The sequence below is a fragment of the Pelophylax lessonae genome, assembly GCF_965119305.1.
Source record: "Pelophylax lessonae genome assembly, chromosome: 7".
Classification (NCBI taxonomy): Eukaryota; Metazoa; Chordata; class Amphibia; order Anura; family Ranidae; genus Pelophylax; species Pelophylax lessonae.
In genome coordinates this window covers 229788935-229814645 of record NC_138774.1, presented here as the reverse complement: position 1 = coordinate 229814645, position 25711 = coordinate 229788935, and the positions used below count along the sequence as shown (strand labels likewise).

The 25711-nt window shown below is 42.7% G+C and overlaps 1 protein-coding gene across 1 annotated transcript in view; it reads right to left on the bottom strand.

The window, feature by feature from the left end:
- Positions 1-1846: 1846 nt before the first annotated feature.
- The window catches only part of BGN (biglycan), a 98414-nt gene continuing 74549 nt past the window's right edge, over positions 1847-25711 (bottom strand). Inside the window, exons 5-7 of the mRNA XM_082263027.1 lie at positions 11591-11684; positions 4446-4584; positions 1847-2711 (exon numbers count right to left, since the gene is read on the bottom strand). Coding sequence (XP_082119153.1) covers positions 2514-2711; positions 4446-4584; positions 11591-11684 — 431 coding nt within the window. The 3' untranslated portion in view covers positions 1847-2513. The remainder of the gene's footprint in view (positions 2712-4445; positions 4585-11590; positions 11685-25711) is intronic.

Below are 25711 nucleotides of genomic sequence, written 5' to 3'. Positions count from 1 at the left end.
GGTGATAAAAACATATGCATGGTCCTGCATGATAGGTAAAGTGCTGTGCCTACTTTTGCAGCCCTCTTTATCCCTTTTTATGGTCCCAACTGAAAGACTGGCTATTCAGGGGTGAACTCATGAGCAAATATATAATGAAATGGGCTTTCTTTTTTTTTTTATATAACCCTTTCACAGGCAAGAGGGTCTGCAGCGCCTTGCACTGCAAAGCAATTTGGAGTGTTCTTGACATTGATGAAAAATAGAATGATTGTAAAAAAGGTGTCTTTAGGTTGCAAACTGTGTAAGTGCCGGTTCACACTGAAGCGGCACGACTTCGGGGGCGACCTGTGAAGTCGCGTGCAGCGCGACTTCGGCACGACTAGCACGGACTTCACAGAATGAATGTCTATGCAAGTCGCTCCAGGTCGCCCCGAAGTAGTACAGGAACCTTTTTCTAAGTCGGAGCGACTTTTGTCACTCCTATTACAACGGTTCCCGTACCACACAATGGACTGCCACGGACCGCGACTTGTCAGGCTGACAAGTCGCCTGACAAGTCGTATTAGTGTGAATGGACTATAAGGGGTTTATTTATAAAAAAAATAAAAATCATAGCCATTCACTCATTAAAACTGCATTTAAATTATTTTATGCAAAATGGGTGAAATCAAATGTGAAATCAAATGTTCTCAGGCTATATTCTCTGCAGATCGAATTTTATGTATTGAGAAAAACAATGTAAATGGGGAATGTACTGCATTATGGCCACTAGATGGCGCTGAGGAGTATACTTGGGTCTTACTCAGCACCATCTACTGGCCGTAATACAGTATTTTCCCTATTCACATTTTTTAACAATGAACACATTCAATCTACAGAGAATATTGCTTTAGAACATTCAATTGTGCCTCACTCGCACCGAACAAATTTGCATGCAGTTTTTCTGGATAGACAGCTATGCACATTTATTATAATTTTATGTAATAAAACCAGCACTTTTATTCCAAATCCATACAAGCCTTCCCCCTATTGTATTGTTTTATTTAACTTTTTTTTTTTTTTTTTCATTTTTTGCACTGCACAGCCACTGCCCCCCCCCCCCCAAACCCTGATTTCCATTCTTGCTTAAGTGGAAATTATATTTTCTCTCCTCCTAGGACATGCACATCACATTCCAAAGGGCATTAGCTTCAAACACAGTGGCCAGAGGAGGGCTGCATTGACGGACATCATCAGGGAGCCAGCTACCACTGAGACAGCTTTCCCCCAATGAGCACAGGTGAGAATGATATCTCCTGTACTCCTGATGCCTACTGGGATATGCACACCACATGTCCCGGGGCATCAGCTTCACTACAGCGGTATTAAGAGGATGGACCTTGTGGCATGTCATTAGGGTGATGGTTATCTGATTCAGGAAGAGACAACCAGCTCCTGATGAACATAGGTGAGAATTAAATCTGTACTCCTGAAGCCCCCTGGGATATGCACTCCACATACCTGAGGAGGCTTCAGCAAAGCAGTCGAAGGAAGGCATCATCAGGGGGGAGGCTGCCTGAACCAGGAGGAGACAGCTGGCTCCCTATAAACATAGGCGAGAGTGAAGTCTCCTCTGTACCTGAAGTCTCCTGACAAATGCACACCACACAGCCTAGGAAGCATCAGCTTCAACATAGCGGTTGGAGGAGGATGGGCCTGGTGGGCGTCATCAGGGAGCTGGATTTCTGATCCAGAAAGACACAGACAGTTCCCGATGAACAAAGGCAAGAATGGTGTCTCTTCTATGCTCCCCATGTCTCCTGGGATATGCATGCCACATATCCTAGGGGGCGTCCGCTTCAACACAGCGGCCAGAGGACGATCATCATCAGGAGGCGGTTACTTGAACCAAGAAAAGACAGTTGGTTTCTGATGATGTCATAAACGAAAATGGCATGCACAGGACCTGGCATGCAGCAGTGGTTTGGTGGATCAGAGCAGGGTGTGTGAATATTTTTATTTTTATTTTAAGGACAACCCAGTGGACAAGGTAAGAGAGGAAAGAAAAAAAATGTAAGAATGTCATAAAGCAACCAATACAGCTTCAGCTTTCATATTCCAACTTGTCTAAAAATGATAGCTGGAAGGTGACTGGTTACTAGAGGGTAACACCTCCTTCCAGCCCCACTCTGGCTCAGCCAGTCATCAAGCTTGCTGGGAGCTCTGCTTCAACAGCTGGAGACCTACTGTACATGTTGACTAATAAGCTTATCAATAACTGGGATATAGAACTGTGACTATAAAAGTTTAGTGCAGCTACTGGCTACCTTCCTGGCTCTTTAGACAGCTATGCCATAGGATAGGCAGAACAGGAAAAATACCTAAAGCATGGAGTTTAGTGACTGTTTTACACACCCTCTCATGGAGCATCATTGGACTAATTTAATCAATATAATTTTTTTTTAATGCTTTTTAGTCTGATTTGAACAGTTCTCTTCATTTCATTCTCTTTATCTTCTGTCTTTGGTTACATTTGTTGTCTTCGCACAGTTCTACTTTCTGTAATTGCCAAACTGGATGGCCAAGCGGTCGGTGACACAGCGAAAAGTGGCAGGTTGCACCTCCCAGTAGGGCACTGGGTTATTGAAGAGGCTGATTCCATTGTAGTAAGCGCGTTTCACCCCAAAACCTGTTGGACAAAAGTCATTGACGCCCACCTGGGTGATGTTGTTGGAGTGGAGGTATACAACCTAGCAAAGAGAAATGAAAAAAACATTTACTTGGAGGATTTGCAGAAAAATTAGCCAATTTCTTATTGGCTAAGTATGTAGAGCCATACAAGAAATTTGTCTTTGACTTAAAGTTTAACTGGACATTGGTCCAGCTTGGCACATTACTCATACCCATACCTGATGGACCACTGGGGAAGCTGGAAATCACTGTAGTAGTCGGCGCCACTGGAATAGCTATGATCTTCCAGGTCCTGTGCCAAATGGCTTACCCCCTGCACACTAACCACAGGGGGTTGACCGCTCCACAGTGCCATCATTCATAAATACTTTGTACTTTTTTCATAAAGGGGCAATTGCTGATTGGACAAGATGAAGATTGTGACACCACCACCTTCCTCTCCACATCATTTTAGAAAATATATATATATATATATATATATATATATATATATATATATATATATATATATATATATATATATATATATATAGATAGATATATAGATATATATCTATATATATATATCTATCTATATATATATAGATAGATATATATAAGGGATCCTTTGAATGGCAGTGGTAGTAACTTTTTTTAGTGAACAATGAATCACCCCAAATTCACAGTCCCATAGCCCAGGAGGAATAGTGGGTAACAAGTGACTATGGTTGGGTGCTCTTCTTTTGTGCTGCTCAATGCCTGTATGATTTAAAGTGTATGCAGGTAAGGGTCACCTGTAGATAGAAGCAAATAGTGCAGCTTTGAATAAAGTTGTATAATGCACTTTCTCTAGCTATAGGCAATCTACGTATTTCCTGAAGCCTGGCTGAAAACTCAAAGATGGCACCCCCTCCTTCTGCCTTGTTGCTAGGATGTTGCTAAGACACTCCCAGCTGTTACTGCTCACCCACACCATCACAGCAGCAAGCTCTCAAACTCCCACACATGCGCTATTCATTATGATGCACAGCATTCTTGGTTGCTAGGACTTTAGCAGGGAGCAAGCATCATTGGTTGCTGTGCAAGGGTCCTAGTAAAAAAAGAGGATTTGTGGGGGCAAAAATAGGGTGGTGTGGGGGGATGACATTGGGGATGAGGAGGGTGCTCACCTCCTTTGGTAGTTGACCTAGTCACTCTTGTGTCTGTAGACAATGTACTTGGATTTTTTTAAGGTCCATCTCTGGGCTTGGTGACACCTACACCACCCCCAACCCTGCCTGTCTTTAACAGAACATACATGACCTTTTTTTTTCTTTCTTTTTGTGTGTTCATACTTTATTTTAAAGGTTGCGGTTGGGTCCTCTATATTCTCTTCTATCTCTGGCAGTAGATGGTTCCTGAATGCTGCAGAGAGTGGAGCCATGTGACATGGTGATGCTCTCTACAGTCTGCTCCTGCTAGTCAAGGGCAACCTAATAGCATACCCTGATTGGATGGCTCCTTGATGCTCTGGGCTCACAGGAATTGGGCTAAATGATGTTGAGTGTCATTCAAGATAGAAAAGGACTGCTACTGAGTTGTGAGTCTGCAGGGGACACCACTGAAGTGGAGGTGAATGTTGGAAGCCAGAGCTCCTGTTTTTGGTAGCTGGGAGAATTATTTTTTTCCTAGGCCAGACTTGGATTTTCATTTAAAATAGATCTGTTAGTTTCAAAGGGATTTAATAGGGTTGCATAGTGTTTATAATACAGTATATTTGAATTTTCAATTACTGTAAGTAAAGTAGATATTTCATGTATTGGTACCATTCTCACCTGTAGAAACTTCAGGTCTGGCAGTCCTGGGGGCACTTTAGCGAGCTTGTTATTGTCGAGGTGAAGTTCCCTTAGAATGGGCAGAGAGGACAAACTTCCATTTTCCACCTGTCTGATGTTATTGTATCCCAGTCCTAACCTAGGAAAATTCAAAGAACAAGACTGTTACTTACATAGCCAACATCCTTTAAAATGCCTTAAAAGAACTTACATTTTAACTGTAAGGGAAGATGAATTCCAAGAAAATAAACAGAAAATTCATAATTATGTTCTAATATGTACCACATTATGACAGACTTACAGTACATGTACCTGTCAAACGGAGCCCTCCAGCACTGGGCTGTCATGGCTCCTGCTAATTCTGGGTGCTTCCATCTTCGCCTGGTCCTTCTTCCAAAATTCTTGAATGATCAGGTCGCATTGCTGCCACTCTGGCACATGCGCACAGGAGTTGCATCACCATGGCACACAGCAGGTGCCATAAATATAGTCTAAGCTACGCATGCAAACTAGTGTCTGCATTCAAGTGGCTAAAAAGACCCAGAAGGAAGACCGGGAGAAGATGGAAGCTCCGGTGACCAGTTGAATTGTCGACAGCATTGTTTGACAGCTAAGTCGGCCATAATGAGCTAATATGCGGTGCATACTAACACATTATGGCATAAGGTGCAAAAATGCCTCCAAAGCAAAAATCCTGAGAAAAATTCCAACCCCTCCCCACTCTATCCAGAGCAGGAGAATTTTTTTCCAGGAGAAATATCACAGACAATGCCTTGTTTTCCTCTTTACAGGGCACATGCTCAATGTTACGCCTATAGACAAGACCAGGGGTCTCCAAACTTTTTAAACAAAGTGACAGTTTACTGTTCTTCAGACTTTAGGGGGACTGGACTGTGGCTATTGGAGTACAAAATGTTCCAAAATCAGTGGGAGTATACAATCCCCCATCATTAGTGTCAGTGGGAGGACTTGTGGCCCATCATCGGTTTCTGTTTCATTGGGAGGAATTGTGCCCCTTTATTGATGTCATTGGTAGGAATTGTGCCCCATCATTGGTGTCATTGGAAAATAGTGCCCCAAGGGCCAGATAAAAGCAAGCAAAGGGCTGCATCTGGCCCCAGGCCACAGTTTGGAGACCACTGGACAAGACCAACAAGTATTTTCTGTACTTGATAAAATTGTTCTACACCAGAAAAAGAGAAAACGAATAAAGCCACCATATCTAGGGAATGCTTTAGCTACAGTATGTTTTTTTTCTTGGGTTTAATTATCATTTAACCACTTACCGCCCGCCCGCCGTCATATGACGGCGGGACGGTGCGGCTATTATCCTGGGCGGACGTCATATGACGTGACCCAGTAAATGCACGGCAGGCGCGCGATCGCGGGCGCGCCGCCGTGCACTGCCGGTGTCGGCGTGTCCCCGGGACACAGCCGGTCACCGGCAGGGGGGAAACAGCCAATAGGCATGGCTGTTTCCCACGTGATCGGCTGTGTTCCAATGACACAGCCGATCACAATGGAGGCGGCCGGGAGATGACCGCGCATGCGCGATCGGGAGCGCGCAGCGCGGTCATGTCGGTGGCACTGTGTTCCGTAGGAACACAGCTGTCACCGGCGGTAGTAAACAGTCACTGACAGTGACTGTTTACTAAGTGATCGGCTGTGAATCCATTCACAGCCGATCACAAAATGTAAACACAGAGCAGTAACTGACTGTTACTAGCTCTTCTCTCCTCATACAGTTTCCAGTGTGAGGGGAGCAGAGCTAGAAATAGTGAGTTACTGCTCTGTACACATGTAAAAAGTAAAATCACACTAAAATCACAGTAATAAAGGTCCCCACACAGTCCCCAGCCCCCCCCCAATGTCACCTGTCACCCAACAGTCACCTCATCAGTGCCCAGAAATTGACACCCATAACGTTCACATGTGAGCGCAGCGATCGCGGGCAAAATCACCGCGATTCCGCCCGCGATCCGGAAATCATTGAAAATTGCGGGACGCCTGTGCGTTGCCCGTGATTTGCAATAGCACCCCAAACGCTGTGCGATGTTGCCGCCATTTCCGCCTGCCAAATCGCAGTAACATCGCGCAAACATCGCATGACGCCCAAAAAAGTACAAGAGTTTCTTTGGGGCGTCATGCGTTGTTTGCGTGATGTTACCGCGATTCGGCAGGCGGAAATCGCAGCAACATCGCACAGCGGGCAACGCACAGGCGTCCCGCCATTTGCAATGATTTCTGGATCGCGGGCAGAATCGCAGTGATTCTGCCCGTGATCGCTACGCTCACATGTGAATGTAGCCTAAAGTTCACCGGTCACCAGAGACTGCCATCAGTACCGCCGTGCACCATCGCCCGTCACCTGTCACCCATCAGTGACCATCGCCCCGTCACCTGTCACCCCATCAATCACCGTCACCTGTCACCCCATCAGTCATCGTAACCTGTCACCCCATCAGTCACCGTCACCTGTCACCCCATCAGTCATCGTCACCTGTCACCCCATCAGTCACCGTCATCTGTCACCCTATCAATCATCGTCACTTGACACCCCATCAGTGATCGTCACTTGTCACCCCATCAATCATCGTCACATGTCACCCGGTCAGTGATTGTCATCTGTCACCTCATCAATCATCGTCACCTGTCACCTCATCAATCATCATCACCTGTCACCCCATCAGTCATCATCACCTGTCACCCCATCCGTCATCGTCACCTGTCACCCCATCAGTCATCGTCACCTGTCACCCCATCAGTCATCGTCACCTGTTTGCCATATACATGCAATCACTTACTGACCGCCTAACGACTATATGCGTCGGCCATTAAAAGCTAAATACTGGGGTTATGGCAGAAGATAGCCCCCATAACCCCGGTATTTTTTGAAACGGCGGGCGGTCGGCTTTCAGATAAGGGTGGTCCCAGTGGCGGATTCACCGCGGAATTACCCTTACGGTGCAGGGGAAGAGGTGCCCCCCCCCCTCCTGCCGCGTCCCAGACGTTTTCCCAGCTTACCGGACCCGCCGGCAGCGGGGAAAACTATCCGGTCCCGGATCCTCAGAGACAGGAAGTCGAGTGAGGGCAAGATGGCCCTCACTCAACTCTATGGTCTTGGAGGACCGGAGCTACGTCAAAAGATGTTGCCTAGCAACCGGTTTAAAGGGCCGCTTTTTTTTTTTGCTTTTTTTTTTTTCCTCTTTCAACAATTTTTTTTTTTTTTTTTCTTTTTTAGTGTAGTTGTGAGGTGTGAGGTCTTTTTGACCCCAGATCTCACAATAAAGAGGACCTGTCATGCCTATTTCTATTACAAGGGATGTTTACATTCCTTGTAATAGGAATAAAAATTATCAAAACATTTTTTTTTTTTAAACTGTGTAAAAATAAAAAAATAATAAATAAAATAAATAGGAAAAAAAAAAAAAAAAAAAAATTAAAGCGTCCTGTCCCCGTTAGCTCGCGCGCAGAAGCAAACGCATACGCAAGTCCCGCCCACATATGTAAACGGTGTTCAAACCATACATGTGAGGTATCGCCGCGATCGTTAGAGCGAGAGCAATAATTTAAGCCCTAGACCTCTTCTGTAACTCTAAGCTAGTAACCTGCAGAAATTTTTAAAATGTTGCCTATGGGGATTTTTAAGTACCAATGTTTGGCGCCATTCTGTGAGCATGCGCAATTTTGAAGCATGACATGTTGGGTATCTAATTACTCGGCGTAACATTATCGTTCACATTATGGAAAAAAAATTTGCTAAATTTACTGTTTTCTTATTTTTTAGATCAAAAAAGTGATTTTTTTTCAAAAAAAATCGCATTTGGAAGACTGCTGCGCAAATATGGTGTGATAAAAAATATTGCAACGATCTCCATTTTATTCTCTAGGGTCTCTGCTAAAAAAAAATATATAATGTTTGGGGGTTCCAAGTAGTTTTCTAGCAAAAAAATGATTTTAGCTTGTAAACACCAAGTGTCAAAAATAGGCCCAGTCTTAAAGTGGATAAATGGACAACTTTGTGTAAAGCGCTACTTGGATGTTAAGCCTATGTATGTGGCCAGGCTGTGAAAAAGTGTTACACATGTGGTATCGCCATACTCAGGAGGAATAGCAGAATGTATTTTGGGGTGCAATTTTTGCTATGTACATGCTATGTGTTAGAAATATTGCATAAATGGACAGCTTTGTGTAAAAAAAAATGTGTTTTCATTTTCTTTCCACATTTTCCAAAAACTTGTGGAAAAAAATGACATATTCAAAAGACTCATTATGCCTCAAAAATTATACGTTGGGGTGTTTGCTTTCCAAAATGGGGTCATTTTATAGGGGTTTCCATTGTCCTGGTGCTCCAGGGCCTTCAAAAGTACGATAGGTTGTCAGGAAATTATATGTGAAATTTGTGCTCCTAGAATGCCGGACGGTGCTGGTTGGATGTTAGGCCTCTGTATGTGGCCAGGCTGTGAAAAAGTCTCACACATGTGGTATCGCCATACTCAGAAGGAGTAGTAGAATGTGTTTTGGGGTGTAGTTGCAAGTATACATGTGCTGTGTGAGAGAAATAACCTGTTAATACGGCAATTTGTAAAAAAAAAATAAAATAAAAAAAAAAATCTTCATTTTGCAAAGCATTGTGGGAAAAAATTACAACTTCAAAAAACTCACCATGCCCCTTATTAAATACCTTGGAATGTCTACTTTCCAAAAAGGGGTCATTTGGGGGGTATTTGTACTTTCCTGACTTTTTAGTGTCTCAAGAAATGAGATAGGCCTTCAGTACATCAGGTGTGATCAAGTGTGATCAATTTTCAATGATTCACACCATAGCTTGTGGACTCTATAACTTTCACAAAGACCAAATAATATACACTTACTTGGGTTATTTTTACCAAAGATAAGTATCAGTATAAATTTTGGCCAAAATTTGTGAAGAAAAATTACTAATTTGCAAAATTTTATGACAGAAACAAAGAAAAATGCGTTTTTTCACAATATTTTCAGTCTTTTTTTATTTATAGCACAAAAAATAAAAAACCCAGTAGTGATTAAATACCATCAAAAGAAAGCTCTATTTGTGTGAAAAAAAGGACACAATTTTTGAATGGGTACAGTGTTGCATGACTGAGTAATTCTCAGTCAAAGTGTGAGAGCGCTGAAAGCTGAAAATCGGTCTGGGCAGGAAGGGGGTGAAAGTGCACTGTAGGTAAGTGGTTAAACAAAGGTCAGAGATGGAGAGTCATCTAGAGGGGGAGCTATGATATCTGGATTTGGAGATATCATAGGAGACTACACTGTGATCCAGAAATTGAATTCATACTTGTAGCACAGTCATTAATTGAGAACAGAGACTGTGGGAAGGAAACAAGGATGTGATTATTTAGTTATTGCTCATTTGTATATTGCTTTAGGAGTAGTTTATCTAAAACTCTGTACTTTAAGAGGCATTGTTTTCCTGATTAAGGCAATCTGGATTCGTTAATGTAAAAATGAGCATTTTTCTGCCAAAAGAAGTGGTAAAAATAATTTGTTCATGACCTTTGTTTGTTGATCTCTAGGTGGACATAGCCAATATGTCCCCAAGAGAAATTAATCAGAATTCTACTTGTATACTGCTTGTATGAGAGCAGAAAGTAAAAATCCTCTACAAAGAAGTTGTGTTGTGTTAAAGGGAAACTATAATAGGTTATATTTTATATATTTTTTAAACTGTTTTATGTATTTACTATTGGTTTTACCAAACAAGCACACAAATATACAGTATACAGTATACAGTCTTGGTCTAAGAATTAAACATTCAAGATAGGGTTCAGCCTTGACACAAGATTCCCAAAGCACTATGGGTTTTAAAAAAATCACAATACAAGTTGTTTCTTTTCAGGAACTTTTGTCTCTGATTAAAAATAGTAAGGGAGTAAGGGGGAGGAGACATGATGTGACTCTTTGTTTGTAACTGTAAATTGGAGCTTGAGCTAGTGAGCTCCGTAATATAGATTCACAGGTGAGGAAGCAACATCTAGAGATGGTAAAGTGTGCCTAAGCAGAACTTTCTTTGCCTGGGCACTAATGCGGCTACAATAGACTAGAGTACTTTCTGAAAAAACATCTGGTATTACAATCCTTATTTTTTTAATAATAAATGGGCAACAAGTCCCATTATTACCAGCCAGGTGGCAACCCTAGCCTGCAGCCCATAGGCGTGCGCACAGGGTGTGCCGGGTGTGCCTGGGCACACCCTAATCACCTAGGGCACATTAGCATTATCGCTCTGTTTGCCAGTGAGGAGATGGGAAAGATCTCCCTCGGACCTGCTCTGCCATAAGAGAAGTGCCACACACTTCTATTTCACTTTGCCAGCAGGGAGAGTAATGTACCGGGGCCATATACATGTAGGCAAACACATGCATGTGTATTTAAACTTTGGGGTGCACACCCTAATGCAATAGGCTGCGCACACCTATGCTGCAGCCTCACAGCTGTGTATTTGCATTATGAACACATGTAAGGCTGCAACTGATGACTGGTCTTTACCGATTTGTAGTGGAAATTGATGATGTCACTACTGTTCTCCTTGCTGGACAGGAATCTGCACCTGAGAACCTGCAGTACAAACAACTCCCTGCTTATGCTTTGTTAATTTTGTGGATATGTGCTATTTCCACATTTTCTACTCCTTTATTACTACCCCACCAGACATCAGAAGGGCAACTCAAAAACATTGAAACAAAGCCCTGCAATGACTATTGTTGGTGGGGGGACGACTATTGTTGCTGGGGGGAAATTATTACTGCTGGGGGGGGTTCTTGCAGAGGACCTATTTTACTGCCTGTCTTGTTATCATTAACAAATTCCATACAAATTACTTTGCACCACAAAATGAACTTGGTTTTCTAAAAGGGGTGGTACTGGGAGGTGGGTAGAGGGTGACACCAAGGGACAGTCCCGGGAGATAGATAGGGGGCAGAGACAAGGGGGGACTAGGAATGTGGGAGTACCTGCACTTATTCCCTGAGAAAAAAAAAAGACCTGCCTAGAACTAATTTTACCTTTTGGAGAAATAATAATGCATTATGAACACAGGTATGAGAAATAGTCAGCCTTCCATCCTTGCTTTTATTCTAAACTTGTCACCCTGTTTATTTTCTTACCTGTATAAATTAGGTAATGTACTAAGATCTCCCATTTCAACAGCTTGAATTTTGTTGTGGTCCAGGTGGAGCTCATTTAGAGAAGCTGGAAGACCTGTGAAGAGAACACAAAACATCGCTTTGGGTAATGAAATTGCTTTCATTCACAATATAGGTGAAAAAGAAGGTTCACTGTAAGACTATGTTCACACAAGTGCCGCTTGTCATTTGTGGCATTGTCACTTGTCTGGTCACTTGGACACAAAGTTGCAGCTCATTAGTTTCAACGGCACCTGTTCCAATGTATGTGACTTAAAGTCACAGTAACTTTGAAAAGGTTCCTGTACTACTTTGATGCAACTTTTTCTTGCGACTTGTGTGCCAGAGAGTGAAAAGTCGCATCAAAATCATGTAGTTTTGGAGTTGCACTAGTGTGAATCAAGCCTAAATGTTTTCAGCATTGAAGTGGTAGACAGGTGACTCCATTGATATGCTTTTCATTGCTCTCTCTTCTTAATGTGCTGAAAGTTCTGCATGTCGTAAGTTTGTATCCTGCATCTTATCACAGTGCTGAGGTGTGAATGATGCCACTAATCTGCGGCAGGAGGAGTTTATTGCAGCTGCACTGTAGTAATTTTATATATTGTGACAGGAAGTCAGGTAAATCTGTGGATGTAGTCACAGACAGGAGATACATTTCCACCTGGTTTAGAAAATTCACCAATTACTATAGGGTGTCGGCTGCAAAGGTAGCCAGAACTGTCTAAGGACGGTGAACAGACTTCAGCTGTTCGGAATGAGGAAGTTGGGGCCTCTGTGATTTGTCCAGAGGAAGTCTAGGGATTGCTGCCTCCTGACGCTGTGTGAGCTGGGGAGAGGAGGACAGTCAGATGTGTGCCTCCCAACGCTGTGTGAGCATGGGAGAAGGATTGCTGCCTCCTGACGCTGTGTGAAGCTGGGGAGAGGAGGACAGTCAGATGTGTGCCTCCCGATGCTGTGTGAGCATGGGAGAAGACCTCCTGGAGCGATGTGCGCTGAGGAGGGTAAAAAGTGTGAAGACTACTCAAGGTGAGGTCTGGACTATTTCTATGTGGAAGAAATAAATGAACTGTTTGCTATGTGAAGAGACAAACAAAGGGACATGTTCAATGTGAAGAGGAAAAGGGACATGTTAAATGAACATATGTTGTGTGAAGAGACAAACAAAGGGACATGTTCAATGTGAAGAGCAAAAGGGACATGTTCAATGGACATTTGTTATGTGAAGAGAAAATAAATGGACTATTGAGTGTCTGCTGTAGGATCAGCAAAGTTTGCCCAACAGTAGGTTGGAGACAGACTCCGTAGGTAGGTTCCTGTATGTGAAAAGGTGAGAAGGTAGCCGCCCACAGTGGCAAGGATTTATTTTGTGTTTTATTTTTATTTTGATGTTTTGAGGCTTGCACTTGTGTGAAGAAAATTGCATGAATAAACCAAACTGTTGTTTGCAACCACTTCTCGGCTATCTCCCTGTGTAACGAATCCCCCCAAGGGGTCATCCATACCCACCACCAAGCTAATCAATCCCACATATGGTGGAGGTATGCATTGGGCAGAAGCAGAGATCCCTGCAAAGAAGTGCATATGTTCTATGAACTTTGTCTGGTGCATGAGATTGCACAATCTATGTGTGCAGGAGAGGAGATCCTGAAAGAGAGGAAAAACTACTTGTTTTAAAGAGACAGTGGTCTCAAAATTTTTGATGAACTTTGTCTGGTGCATGAGACTGCACAAACTGTGTGTGCAGGAAAGGAGATCCTGCAAGAGAGAGAAAAACTACTAGTTTTAAAGAGACAGTGGTCTCAAAATTTTTTGCTGGACTGTGAAAAATGTATTGTGGAGCTATTGAAGATGGGGCGATCAAAACGCCTGAAAGATGCAAAGATAGCTGAAATGAGAGAACGAATTCTATGGATGGAGGGGATGTTACCGCCTGAACGAGCCCCATCCATGCCGGAACAAAGTCTGCTAAAGAGAAAGGTTGTTGTCCCTAGCAACACTCAGGCAAATGTGGATTTTCAGCGGAGCTTTGCAGCTCAACAAAAGGCTCACCAAGAGAGCATGGCAAGCTGGAAACAGACGCCAGCAGCCAATGGAGGCAATCGGTTTGGAGGAAACCGAGTATGTGTGCAGGGCTGAGCTGGATGCCTTGCAACGGAAAATGGAAGAAAAGGAACACGCCCTGGAGTTGCTTAGGATGGAGCATAGAAACTTGCAGGCTCAGGTGTTACAGTGGGAAGAATCGACTGCTCTTCTTTTTTCTGAGTTGCAAAAATGTAGAGAGACTATAATGGAGAAAGATACCATTCTCATGGAAAAGGAAATTGAAGTTCAGACTTTGCAGAAGCAAAGTATGGGTGAAATGTTGGAGTTGCGTAATCAGCTGGAAAAAAGTCTTCAGTCTTTGGAAGCTACAAAAATAGACCTGCAGGGGGTGCAGGAACAGAATGTCTGTCTGAAAACGACATTGTCTCTCAGCGACAAGGAGAAAAGTGAGAGAGAGGCTAAATTACTGAGTACTGTGTATGAGCCCACCACCTTGAATAATGTGGTAGATGAATTACGTACGGACTGTGAAAGTTGGAAAGATGAATCCCAACATGTCCAGCAGCAGTTAAAGGAGAAAGAAGCCTGTGTGGCAGAATTACAGTCTCATTCCCAGAAACTAGCCAATGAGGTGAAGGCTCTTATGCAGGGAAAAGGAGATTCTGAACACAAGAGAAAAAAAGTAGAGGCACAGCTGCAGGAATTGCAAGTCAAAATGTCAGAAGGTGACCGATTGTGTGCTAAGCTGTCAGAGAAGGCAAACCGACTGCAGGTTGAGTTGGACAATGTCACAAATCAGCTTTCTCAAGCAGACAGCAAATCTAGAGAAATTGCCAAAGATTTTTCTATCTTGGAATCGCAGCTGCAAGACACGCAGGAACTCTTACAGGAAGAGAGGTGTCAAAGGCTGAGTTTTAGCACAAAGCTCAAACAAATGGAGATGAGAAAAATGGCTTCCTGGAACAATTAAAAGAGGAGGAGGAAGCAAAGAAAAACCTATCAGAGCAAGTCTCAACACTGCAAGCTCAGATAGCGGATATGAAAAAACGCATGGAAGAAAGCGTTGGTTCATTAGAGAATGTTGAAGATGTGAAAAAGAAGTTTGATCGGATGCTTGGTGAGGAGAAGACTGTGTCTGCAAAATATGCAGAAGAACGCAACCGTGCAGAAGCGGAGGCACGTGATAAAGAGAGCAAAGCCCTGTTCTTGGCTCGCTCCTTGGAGGAAGCTCTAGAGCAGGCATGTCCAACCTGCGGCCCGGAGCCCCAGGCAATGCGGCCCACTGCCCCCCGACAATTTTTTTTTATTGATGGGGAAGAAGGAAGTCGGGTCAGGTAAACGGCCACAGCGGCTTCCAACTAACTGTAGGCAGAGACTGCCTCGGAAGTGATCATCCTCTAGTGTTAAATTAGTGCTGGGGGGGGGGGGCAGCAGCGCGGGAAGGGCACGGCGGCGTTTTATTACTTATATACCTTAACTATAGTTTATATTTTATATGCGGCCCGAGAAAATTTCTCTACACTCAATGTGGCCCAGAGAAGCCAAAATGTTGGACACCCATGCTCTAGAGTGTAAGGTTGAACTAGAAAGAGTTAACAAACAGCTGTGTACAGAGATGGAAGATTTGGTCAGCTCCAAGGATGATGTTGGGAAAAGCGTTCAGGAGCTAGAAAAGTCTAAGCGAGCCTTAGAACAGCAAGTAGAAGAGATGAAGATTCAGTTGGAAGAACTTGAAGAGGAATTACAGGCAATAGAGGATCTGTCCCAAAGAGGGGATAGTGTGCCTGATGCAGTTTTTAAAAGGAGCAGTGTTTTGGGGTCTGTCCTGAGTGAGCATCAGAAATTTGATGACATGTGGCTTGAATCACCCCTCTGGAATAAACAGTCCCTTCAAAAACTTCAAGCACTGGAAAATGTATCATTAGAACTTCAGCAAACAAAGGAGCTGTGTAAGAAATGTGATGATTTCTCAGTTCAGGCTGAAAACCTAGTGGAGAAAACTAAGGCTGTTGATGAAAACGTGAAGCAAATGAATTTCAAGTGCCTTTCAGAGAATATTTCCAAAATGGAACTGGTGAAAGACAGGTGGCAGATGTTTGAGCGTGATCTTGAGATACATTCCATGTGGAGTTCAGATAAAGAAAAGGAGCTACAAGGGAAAAGTAATGCAATAGCAGAAAGTGCATTGAAGAAACCTGTAATAGACTGTGTTGCAGTTCCATGCTTCTTCACTGATGCAGAGAGGAGGTCTGTAATGGATACCACCCAGATCGCTGGGTTCAACTGTCTACGGCTAATTAATGAAGCTACTGCCTTTGACCCATATGATGGTGGAAGGAAAGTTGATAAAGTACAGACATTTCTTGGAACAAAGCCAAGTGAAGCAGAGGTTCTCAAAGTATTGTGGAAATCATTTATTGATTGCAGAGAGAGGCGGCTCAAGAATGTTGAAGACTTTAGGACTAGCACAATTGAGTTGCCTATGGATCAGGGTCCTCCATGGCGGATAGGGCAGACGGTTATGCAGGACAAACTTGAGATGGAGCGAAATGGCAAAAATGCAGTTGAAGAAGATGTATATGAGATAAGAGACAAACTGTGTGACATTTATGAGAAATCTGTCAATGAAGATGACAGAAACAGTTTCATCCTGAAGCTTGAAGATACAGAGAATTGGCTATATGAAGATGGAGAGGATCAGCCAAAACAAGTGTGTATAGACAAGCTAACGGACTTAAAGAAAGAGCCACCCCTACAAGCATTTCAACAAAGGTTAGCAGTTGTTAATGAACTGGGGAGGGAAGATACTAGGAGGCTTATCAGTGAGAGTCAAGAGCAGTGCCTGACACATGCATGCCTGTAAATCTGTGTCCCAACCCTAGGGTTGAAACAAGAGGGGGGGGGGGTATGTGACAGGAAGTCAGGTAAATCTGTGGATGTAGTCACAGACAGGAGATACATTTCCACCTGGTTTAGAAAATTCACCAATTACTATAGGGTGACGGCTGCAAAGGTAGCCAGAACTGTCTAAGGACGGTGAACAGACTTCAGCTGTTCGGAATGAGTAAGTTGGGGCCTCTGTGATTTGTCTAGAGGAAGTCTAGGGATTGCTGCCTCCTGACGCTGTGTGAGCTGGGGAGAGGAGGACAGTCAGATGTGTGCCTCACAACGCTGTGTGAGCATGGGAGAAGGATTGCTGCCTCCTGACGCTGTGTGAAGCTGGGGAGAGGAGGACAGTCAGATGTGTGCCTCCCGATGCTGTGTGAGCATGGGAGAAGACCTCCTGGAGCGATGTGCGCTGAGGAGGGTAAAAAGTGTGAAGACTACTCAAGGTGAGGTCTGGACTATTTCTATGTGGAAGAAATAAATGAACTGTTTGCTATGTGAAGAGACAAACAAAGGGACATGTTCAATGTGAAGAGGAAAAGGGACATGTTAAATGAACATATGTTGTGTGAAGAGACAAACAAAGGGACATGTTCAATGTGAAGAGGAAAAGGGACATGTTCAATGGACATTTGTTATGTGAAGAGAAAATAAATGGACTATTGAGTGTCTGCTGTAGGATCAGCAAAGTTTGCCCAACAGTAGGTTGGAGACAGACTCCGTAGGTAGGTTCCTGTATGTGAGAAGGTAGCCGCCCACAGTGGCAAGGATTTATTTTGTGTTTTATTTTGATGTTTTGAGGCTTGCACTTGTGTGAAGAAAATTGCATAAATAAACCAAACTGTTGTTTGGGACAGGGGGGACCCGGGCAGAGCCCCGGAAGGTGGCGGGAGGGGGCGTCCCATCCCGCTCGCCGGGGTAACGAGCGAGCGGCTCCCGAGCCGCATCAGTCATTACCGCCGGAAAGAAGACCGCTGGCTCTAAACAACGGTACCGGGATGATGCCTCTAGCTAGAGGCATAATCTCGGTACAACCACTTAAAGTCAGCCGACGTAGGCCTACGTCAGTTTGCGTTAAGTGGTTAAGGAGAGCGGCGTGTGGAGCACACCTATCACCTGTAAGTGGATTGAGCACCAGCACTTTAATATCCTATTGGGAAGGCACGAAGGAAGTCATGTCTAGGATTTTGTGATACCAGTTTATAAGGACTCTATATTTATGTGTGTTTTTTGCACTTGATTTTTGACACTATTTATGGACTTTCACTTGTATATATAGATTTTTATTACTTTTTACCCTTGGATTCACTGGAATATTTATGTTGTATTTATTGAATATCTATGATTGATTATTTATCACTGATTACTATTCACCCAATTGTCATTACATTGACCCATTGGCGCTGCATTTTACATCTATTGGGCTTTTGTTTGTGTTAAGTGAAGGCACTATATGTAAGCTTCCATGGGTTCAGCTCATTTTAATTTTTTAATAATTATTTGTGATTGCGCTGATTTTATTATTTATTTATTTTCCCAGTTTTTGCCTTTTCTGTGAGTTTGAGGAGAGCACTGCATTTATGACATAAATGAAACATTGTTCATTTATTGTTCTTTTTTTTAGTAAATTCATTACTGGTTTTATACCATTGCCAGTGTCACTAGAATTGGCTACAGTGCATACAGCTGCCATTTACACCATACACCAGTGGTTCAGTTCAACGTTTTGTTGTGGTTCTTTTTTTTTTTTAACTGACTAACTGACATTACCAGTGACACAGAAAAAATTGATGAGTGTTAATACTATACTCTGTCACTGTACTAATGACACTGGCTGGGAAGTTAACATTTCAGGGTAATCAAAGGGTTAAGTGTATGCCTTACAAGTGGTAATGTGTGCAATCTGTGCTGCTTTTTACTAAATATCCATTTGTTCCTTCTCCCTGCTTTGCAGAGAAAAGAAACACACAGATCATTCCCTCTGTACAGAGCCCTGTTTTTTTTGTCACCCAGGAGTCTGGGCTGTGACTGGACACAGCTGACCAGCAGGTCTCAGCCATGAATCATTGGCTAAAACCTTTTGACAAAATCCTGTTGAGTCCAAGCACATCGGGAGCCTAGAGAATGCTGCTGACTAAACAAGCAAAACTACTACCTGATTGTGCCTGTACAAGCTGCCCACCCACAGTAAAATGTGGCAAGTGGTTAAATACCATGCACAATAAATCAATTGTTTTTCTTATTTAAATCACTGTGGTACTTAACACAGTATTAACAACCAAGGGAAGGTTGTGCCCTAGCTGCAGATCTGTACTTAAAGTAAACCGGTGACCAGACTATGCATACCAAAGTTCTTACATATTCTGAAGGATCAGTAAAAACAATACAAAACAAGGTCTCTCTATTCTCTCTAGCTATATGCATTGTGGAGAAATTCCTCTTCAAAATTAACAACAGGGCATTGAAATCTTTTTTTTTTTTTTCTTACTGCTTTCCATTGCACAAGGATATTCCAGCCTCTGATGTAAATGCACAGAAGGTGTGACTAGGTTATCAAAAACCACTGAAGCTCAACCTTAGTGGGTTTGTTGTAATCTTTATTGATAATTACTTCACTGTACAATCAGCTAGAGAGGTCAGGAATGGCTTGTTTTAAAATTCCTTTACTGCTTTTAAGTATGCTTAAATATTTTAATAACCTGGGCACAGGTGCACTTTAAAGGGAAAGAACAGTATGTTTTTAGTAAGTTGCTGTAATGTTCGCCCTAAAACGGAATTCCAGGCAGATATTAGATTAAATTAATTAAATTAATGCAGCTCTATAATCATTAATTGATCATTACATTTATTTTTTTAAATGCAAGCAGTGGAAGTACCAAATATGACCTGGTATCAGCCTCTTGCAGTTCCTGTACAGCAGGACTGGAGTGTGAAAAAAAGAAGCAGCACAAGCAGCCAATTAGTTCATGTGCTGATAAGAGCAATTTGATAGGAGAATAAAGCAGGGGACAGCGACAACCTCACCACTGTGCTGCTTCTCCTTTCACTATCCAGTCACAGGTTGGGGGTGGGTCCAGAACAACCTGGGTTCAGAGGAATTAGTTTGAACAATACTGGCCCTCAGATTAAGAAAAACTGGATTGAAGGTGAATAATGCAGCAAAAGCTGGTGTTATTATTTTATGTTTTAATGGGCTGTTCATTTGTATCTTGTTCATTTCTTACTGCAGTTCTGCTCGAATGTATTTTTTATTATATACTATATACATTTTCCTTATGACATTCATTGGGAGATTGTTAGATTACCACTAGAAGCAGTGCAAACTTGATTTGCTTATACCAGCAGATAAAGGAGGTGGTTGGTATTGAACACAAATGTTCGACTAAATCCCAGCTGAACTATTTTTGGATCTTTAAACATGTGATGACATGGTAACATGTGGACAGCTGATGTTTCATTCTACTGGTAAAGAACAGAGCCTCTTACTGTCATGAGTTTCACAAATAATCTTCCAGCTTGTATCAATAACGGGGACCTTTCTAAAAACATGCATACGTTGAAGGTAAAGTGATACGTTTAGTACAAGCTGTTAAAATTTCTCTACTCCAAACATTCCCTACTGTTGTAACACCACTATATGAATCTCATTGGCTTTGGCTCTAAATATATATATATATATATATATATACAATATCTCACAGAAGTGAGTACACCCCTCATATTTTTGTAAATATTTTATATCTTTTCATGTGACAACACTGAAGAAATTACACTTTGCTACAATGTAAAGTAGTGAGTGTACAGCTTGTATAACAGTGTAAATTTGCTGCCCCCTCAAAATAACTCAATACACAGCCATTAATGCCTAAACCGCTGGCAACAAAAGTGAGTACACCCCTAAGTGGAAATGTCCAAATTTGGCCCAATTAGCCATTTTCCCTCCCCGCTGTCATGTGACTCGTTAGTCTTACAAGGTCTCAGGTGTGAATGTCGAGCAGGTGTGTTAAATTTGGTGTTATCGCTCTCACTCTCTCATACTGGTCACTGGAAGTTCAGCATGGCACCCCATGGCAAGGAACTCTCTGAGGATCTGAAAAAAAAGAATTGTTGTTCTACATAAAGGCCTAGGCTATAAGAAGATTGCAAAGACCCTGAAACTGAGCCTCAGCACAGCGGCCAAGACCATACAGCATTTTAACAGGACATGTTCCACTCAGAACAGACCTCACCATGGTTGACCAAAGTAGTTGAGTGCACGTGCTCAGCGTTATATCCAGAGGTTGTTCTTTGGGAAATAGACATATTAGTGCTGCCAGCATTGCTGCAGAGGTTGAAGGGGTGGGGGGTCAGCCTGTCAGTGCTCAGACCATACACCGCACACTGCATTAAATTGGTCTGCATGGCTGTTGTCTCAGAAGGAAGCCTCTTCTAAAGATGATGCACAAGAAAGCCTGAAAATAGTTTTCTGAAGACAAGCAGACTAAGGACATGGATTACTGGAACCATGTCCTGTGGTCTGATGAGACCAAGATAAACTTATTCGGTTCAGATAGTGTCAAGCGTGTGTGGCGGCAACCGGGTGAGGAGTGCAAAGACAAGTGTGTCTTGCCTACAGTCAAGCATGGTGGTGGGAACATCATGGTCTGGGGCTGCATGAGTGCTGCCAGCACTGGGGAGCTACAGTTCATTGAGGGAACCATGAATGTCAACGTGTACTGTGACATACTGAAGCAGAGCATGATCCCATCCCTTCAGAGACTGGGCCACAGGGCAGTATTCCAACACGATAACTACCCCAAACACACCTCCAAAATGACCACTGCCTTGCTAAAGAAGCTGAGGGAAAAGGTGATGGACTGGCCAAACATGTCTCCAGACCTAAATCCTATTGATCATCTGTGGGGCATCCTCAAACGGAAGGTGGAGGAGCGCAAGGTCTCTAACATCAACCAGCTCTCTGATGTCGTGGAAGAGGACTTCAGTGGCAACCTGTGAAACTCTGGTGAAATCCATGCACAAGAGGGTTAAGGCAGTGCTGGAAAATAATCATAGCCACACAAAATATTGACACTTTGGGCCCAATTTGGACATTTTGACTTAGGGGTGTACTCACTTTTGTTGCCAGCGGTTTAGACATTAATGACTGTGTGTTGAGTTATTTTGAGGGGACAGCAAATGTACACTGTTATACAAGCTGTACACTCACTACTTTACATTGTAGCAAAGTGTCATTTCTTCAGTGTTGTCACATGAAAAGATATACATAGTTACATAGTTACATAGTTACATAGTTAGTGAGGCTGAAAAAAGACACAAGTCCATCCAGTTCAACCTATGATGTGTGTGTGTGTTTGCTAACCGTACATTGTATACCCCTGTATGTTGTGGTCTTTAAGGTGTCCATCCAATAGTTTTTTGAAACTATCAAGGCTCCCCGCTGATACGACTGCTTGCGGAAGAGAATTCCACATCCTTACTACTCTTACAGTGAAGAACCCCTTACGCACTTTAAGGTTAAACCGCCTTTCCTCAAGTTTTAGTGAGTGGCCACGTGTCTTATTGTATTCCCTTACTCTGAATAGTTTGTTCCTTATGCTAGGGTCGCCAGTACAGTATTTGTACATTGATATCATATCCCCCCTCAATCGTCTCTTCTCCAGAGAGAATAAGTTCAGTGCTTGTAGTCTTTCCTCATAGCTGATGTCCTCCATTCCCCTAATTATTTTTGTTGCCCTTCTCTGGACTTTCTCCAGTTCCAGCACATCCTTCCTGAGGACCGGTGCCCAGAACTGGACAGCATACTCCAGATGTGGCCGGACCAGAGTTTTGTAGAGTGGAAGAATAATCTCTTTATTTCTGGAGTGAATCCCCTGAAATAAAGAGATTATTCTTTATAAATAAAATATTTTCAAAAATGTGAGGGATGTACTCACTTCTGTGAGATACTGTATGTATGTATATATATATATATATATATATATATATATATATATATATATAAAAACACACACACTGGAATGAAGCTGTTTTTGGAGAACGTGGAGCCCCAGACACAATTTATAAAAGGTGGGTTTTTTTGTACTTTGGAACCCAGGCTGCTTTCAACATGTCTTTCTGCCTACATACACTTGCCTTTGTGTGCACTTCCAAAAAAAAGGGCATTGTATAGTGAATTATTTTTCAACCAGGGTTCTGTGGAACCCTAGGGTTTCTCCAGAAGTTGCTAGGGGATCCTTGAGCAGCAAGTAATCTCATTTTCCCAGATAAGTGACCCTTGGCACCAATAAAGTTTTGACTATCTGTAAAGAAGACATTCTTTCCACTGACCACACATGTTGAGAGATTTCTTTTCATTAACCACCAGTGTAATGAGGCCCCATTACACTTACATAATGGCACCATATTTCCACTGAATGCTAACAAATGAAACATTCTTTGCACTGACCACCAGTGTAATGGGGCCCTTTAGCCAATAACCACCAATATAGGAGGGCCCTTCTCCCGCTGACTACCAATCTAAGGAGGTTTCTCACTGGCCATCAATGTAATGGCACATTCTTTCCACTGACCACAAATATAATGAACATTCTTCCCACTAACCACCAGTGTAATGAGGTCCTTTACCTAATGAGCATCAATTCAAGAGGGTCCTTCTCTCACTGACCATCAATCTAATCAGCCTCTTCACTTAACATCAATTTAATGGGACAGGCTTCCCACTGATCAAAAATGTAAGCAATTTTTCCAGAGACTACCAGTGTAATGGGGCCATTCTCCCAATTACCACTAAATTAAGAGGATCTTTCTCCCACTGATCATCAATCTAAGCAGGCTCTTCACTAATCTTCAATGTAACAACACCATATTTCTACTAACTGCCAACATAAGGAACATTATTTGCTCTGTCCACTAGTTTAATGGGGCCCTTTACCGATTGGCCACCAATTTAGGAGGGTCCTTCTCCCACTGGCGATTAATCAAATGGGCCTCCTCACTAACCATCAATTTAACAGGACATTTTTCCCACTGACCACAAATGTAAGCATTTTTCCCTGAGACCTCCAGTGTAATGGCCCTTCACCCAAAGACCATCATTATGGGAGGGGTCCTTCTTCCACTGAGCACAAATCTAAGGAGGCTCTTCACTAATCATCATTCTAATGGCACCATCTTTGCACTGACTACCAGTGTAATTGGGCCATTCACCTAATGACCACCAATTTAGGAGGGTCCTCCCACTGACTACCAATCTAAGGAATCTTCTCACTGCCCATCAATGTAATGGCACATTCTTTCCACTGACCACAAATAAAATGAGCATTCTTCCCTCTGACCACTAGTGTAACGAGGCCCTTCACCCAAAGACCACCAATTTAGGAGGATCCTTCACCCACTGACCACCAATCTAGGAGGATTCTTCTTTTCGGACCACCAATGTACAGTAGGAGAACAGTTCAATGACCACCAATGTAAGTGGGGCACTACAATGACCACTAATGGATGGGGGAACTTTTCCACTGACCATCAAATTAATCGTCCCTAATCATCCACGTTATGGAACACTGCAATTTTATTGGCTTCTGACAATTGTTAATCTTTTATTTACTTTCTTTCTCTACCAGATATGTTCTCCAAACTTCTAGGTTTAACCAAGGTAGCTAATTTACTAAAGTGTTAGTGCAGTAAAGTGCTTGACCATGCAAAACCAGAGCTGCTCCCCTCTAGAAAAGGGGGCTGCATCTGTTGCATTCCTATACCATTAAAGGCAACTGCATCAGTGATACTTTAAAATGTGCAATAAGCAGGAACATGAGGTCAGTAAAGGAGTATGGGCTTCAACCTCTCTCACAATGTAAATCTAAAATATTGTTTTTGGCTGCAGAGCAGTAAAGTCAACAGAGCGGTCTCTGCTTCCTTTCTGCTGCTGTTTACACTGCCAATTATGGCTGCAGCTATAGGTTCACGTGACCTTACAACCGCAGCTTAACCATGTAGATGGAGGATGAGGTAGTGCCATTGATGCCTACATGATGTAGGCTACATCAAATGCCAGCTCTGCAGTGAAAACATAATGTTCATCAATTTTTGATGAAAAAAAAAATCTGCCTCTGTGAATTACTTTTGTCAATTTCTTCCCCTTAAAGCTTCCACTGCTGTACCTTTCAGTATATGGAACTAAGAGAGGTCAACAGGGCTGGCACAATGCATTCTGATGGGTACAGCTGCCCAGTGAGAAGACCTGAGATAGGTGTTTCATGGTAGCAGGCCCTCACAGTTAGACTTTTTAGCCACCACTCATATAGGGCACCTTTTTATATTTTTCACACACCTTTTTCTGCATTTTTGCTGGAAAATTACTTAGTGTTACTAAACCCACAACAGTAAAATGAGTCTGTATATGCAGTAAAGCATGCTTGTTATACTCACTGTGGAACCTAAGTGCTTAATCCCCTCTGAATTGTGTTTTATCCTCTCTTCTCTGATCCTATCCTTCTTCCACTGTCCCCAATATATCTTCTGATATTTACAGAGCTAGAGGACAGGCTGCACATGCTCAGTTTGGTGTGTATTGCTAGAGTTTTTTCTTTTCTTGGGAGAGTGCATGTGATCAGCACAGGGCCAATCAGCACTGTCCAGACAGAGGGCCAGGGGTCCTGCAGCCTCATAGGACAGTCAGGGGAGAATGAAAACTCCTACAAGATGAAGAGATAAGTTTTTTGGATCTTACATTGGAAGATTGTAATCGTTTCTGCCACCATCCCGACAAAATTGTTTGTGGTTTTTTGGTGCCTCAAGTCAAATATGGGATTTTATGGGCAGGAGTACAGGAGAATGAGCAAAAGTAGTATAATATACAAAATTTATTGCGATTTGGCAATATATATACAACAATTAAATGGTGACTTTAATGGGTAAAGTCCCATTGTGCAGTGAAGAAGAAGAAATAAAGTTTGTTTTGCATGTGGCAATAAGTGACTTAAAAGTGGGTTGTATGTGGTCTTGCTCTGCTGTTCCTCATGTCAGAAGACTGGGATGAGTGCAGAGGAGGTGCCAGATCGGTGATCCGACATGTTTCGGCCTAATTTGGCCTTTATCAAGGATATTTCACCGATTCTACAGATAATCAAAAAAAGGGGGTATCAAGTTGGGCAATATTGTACTGAAAACATA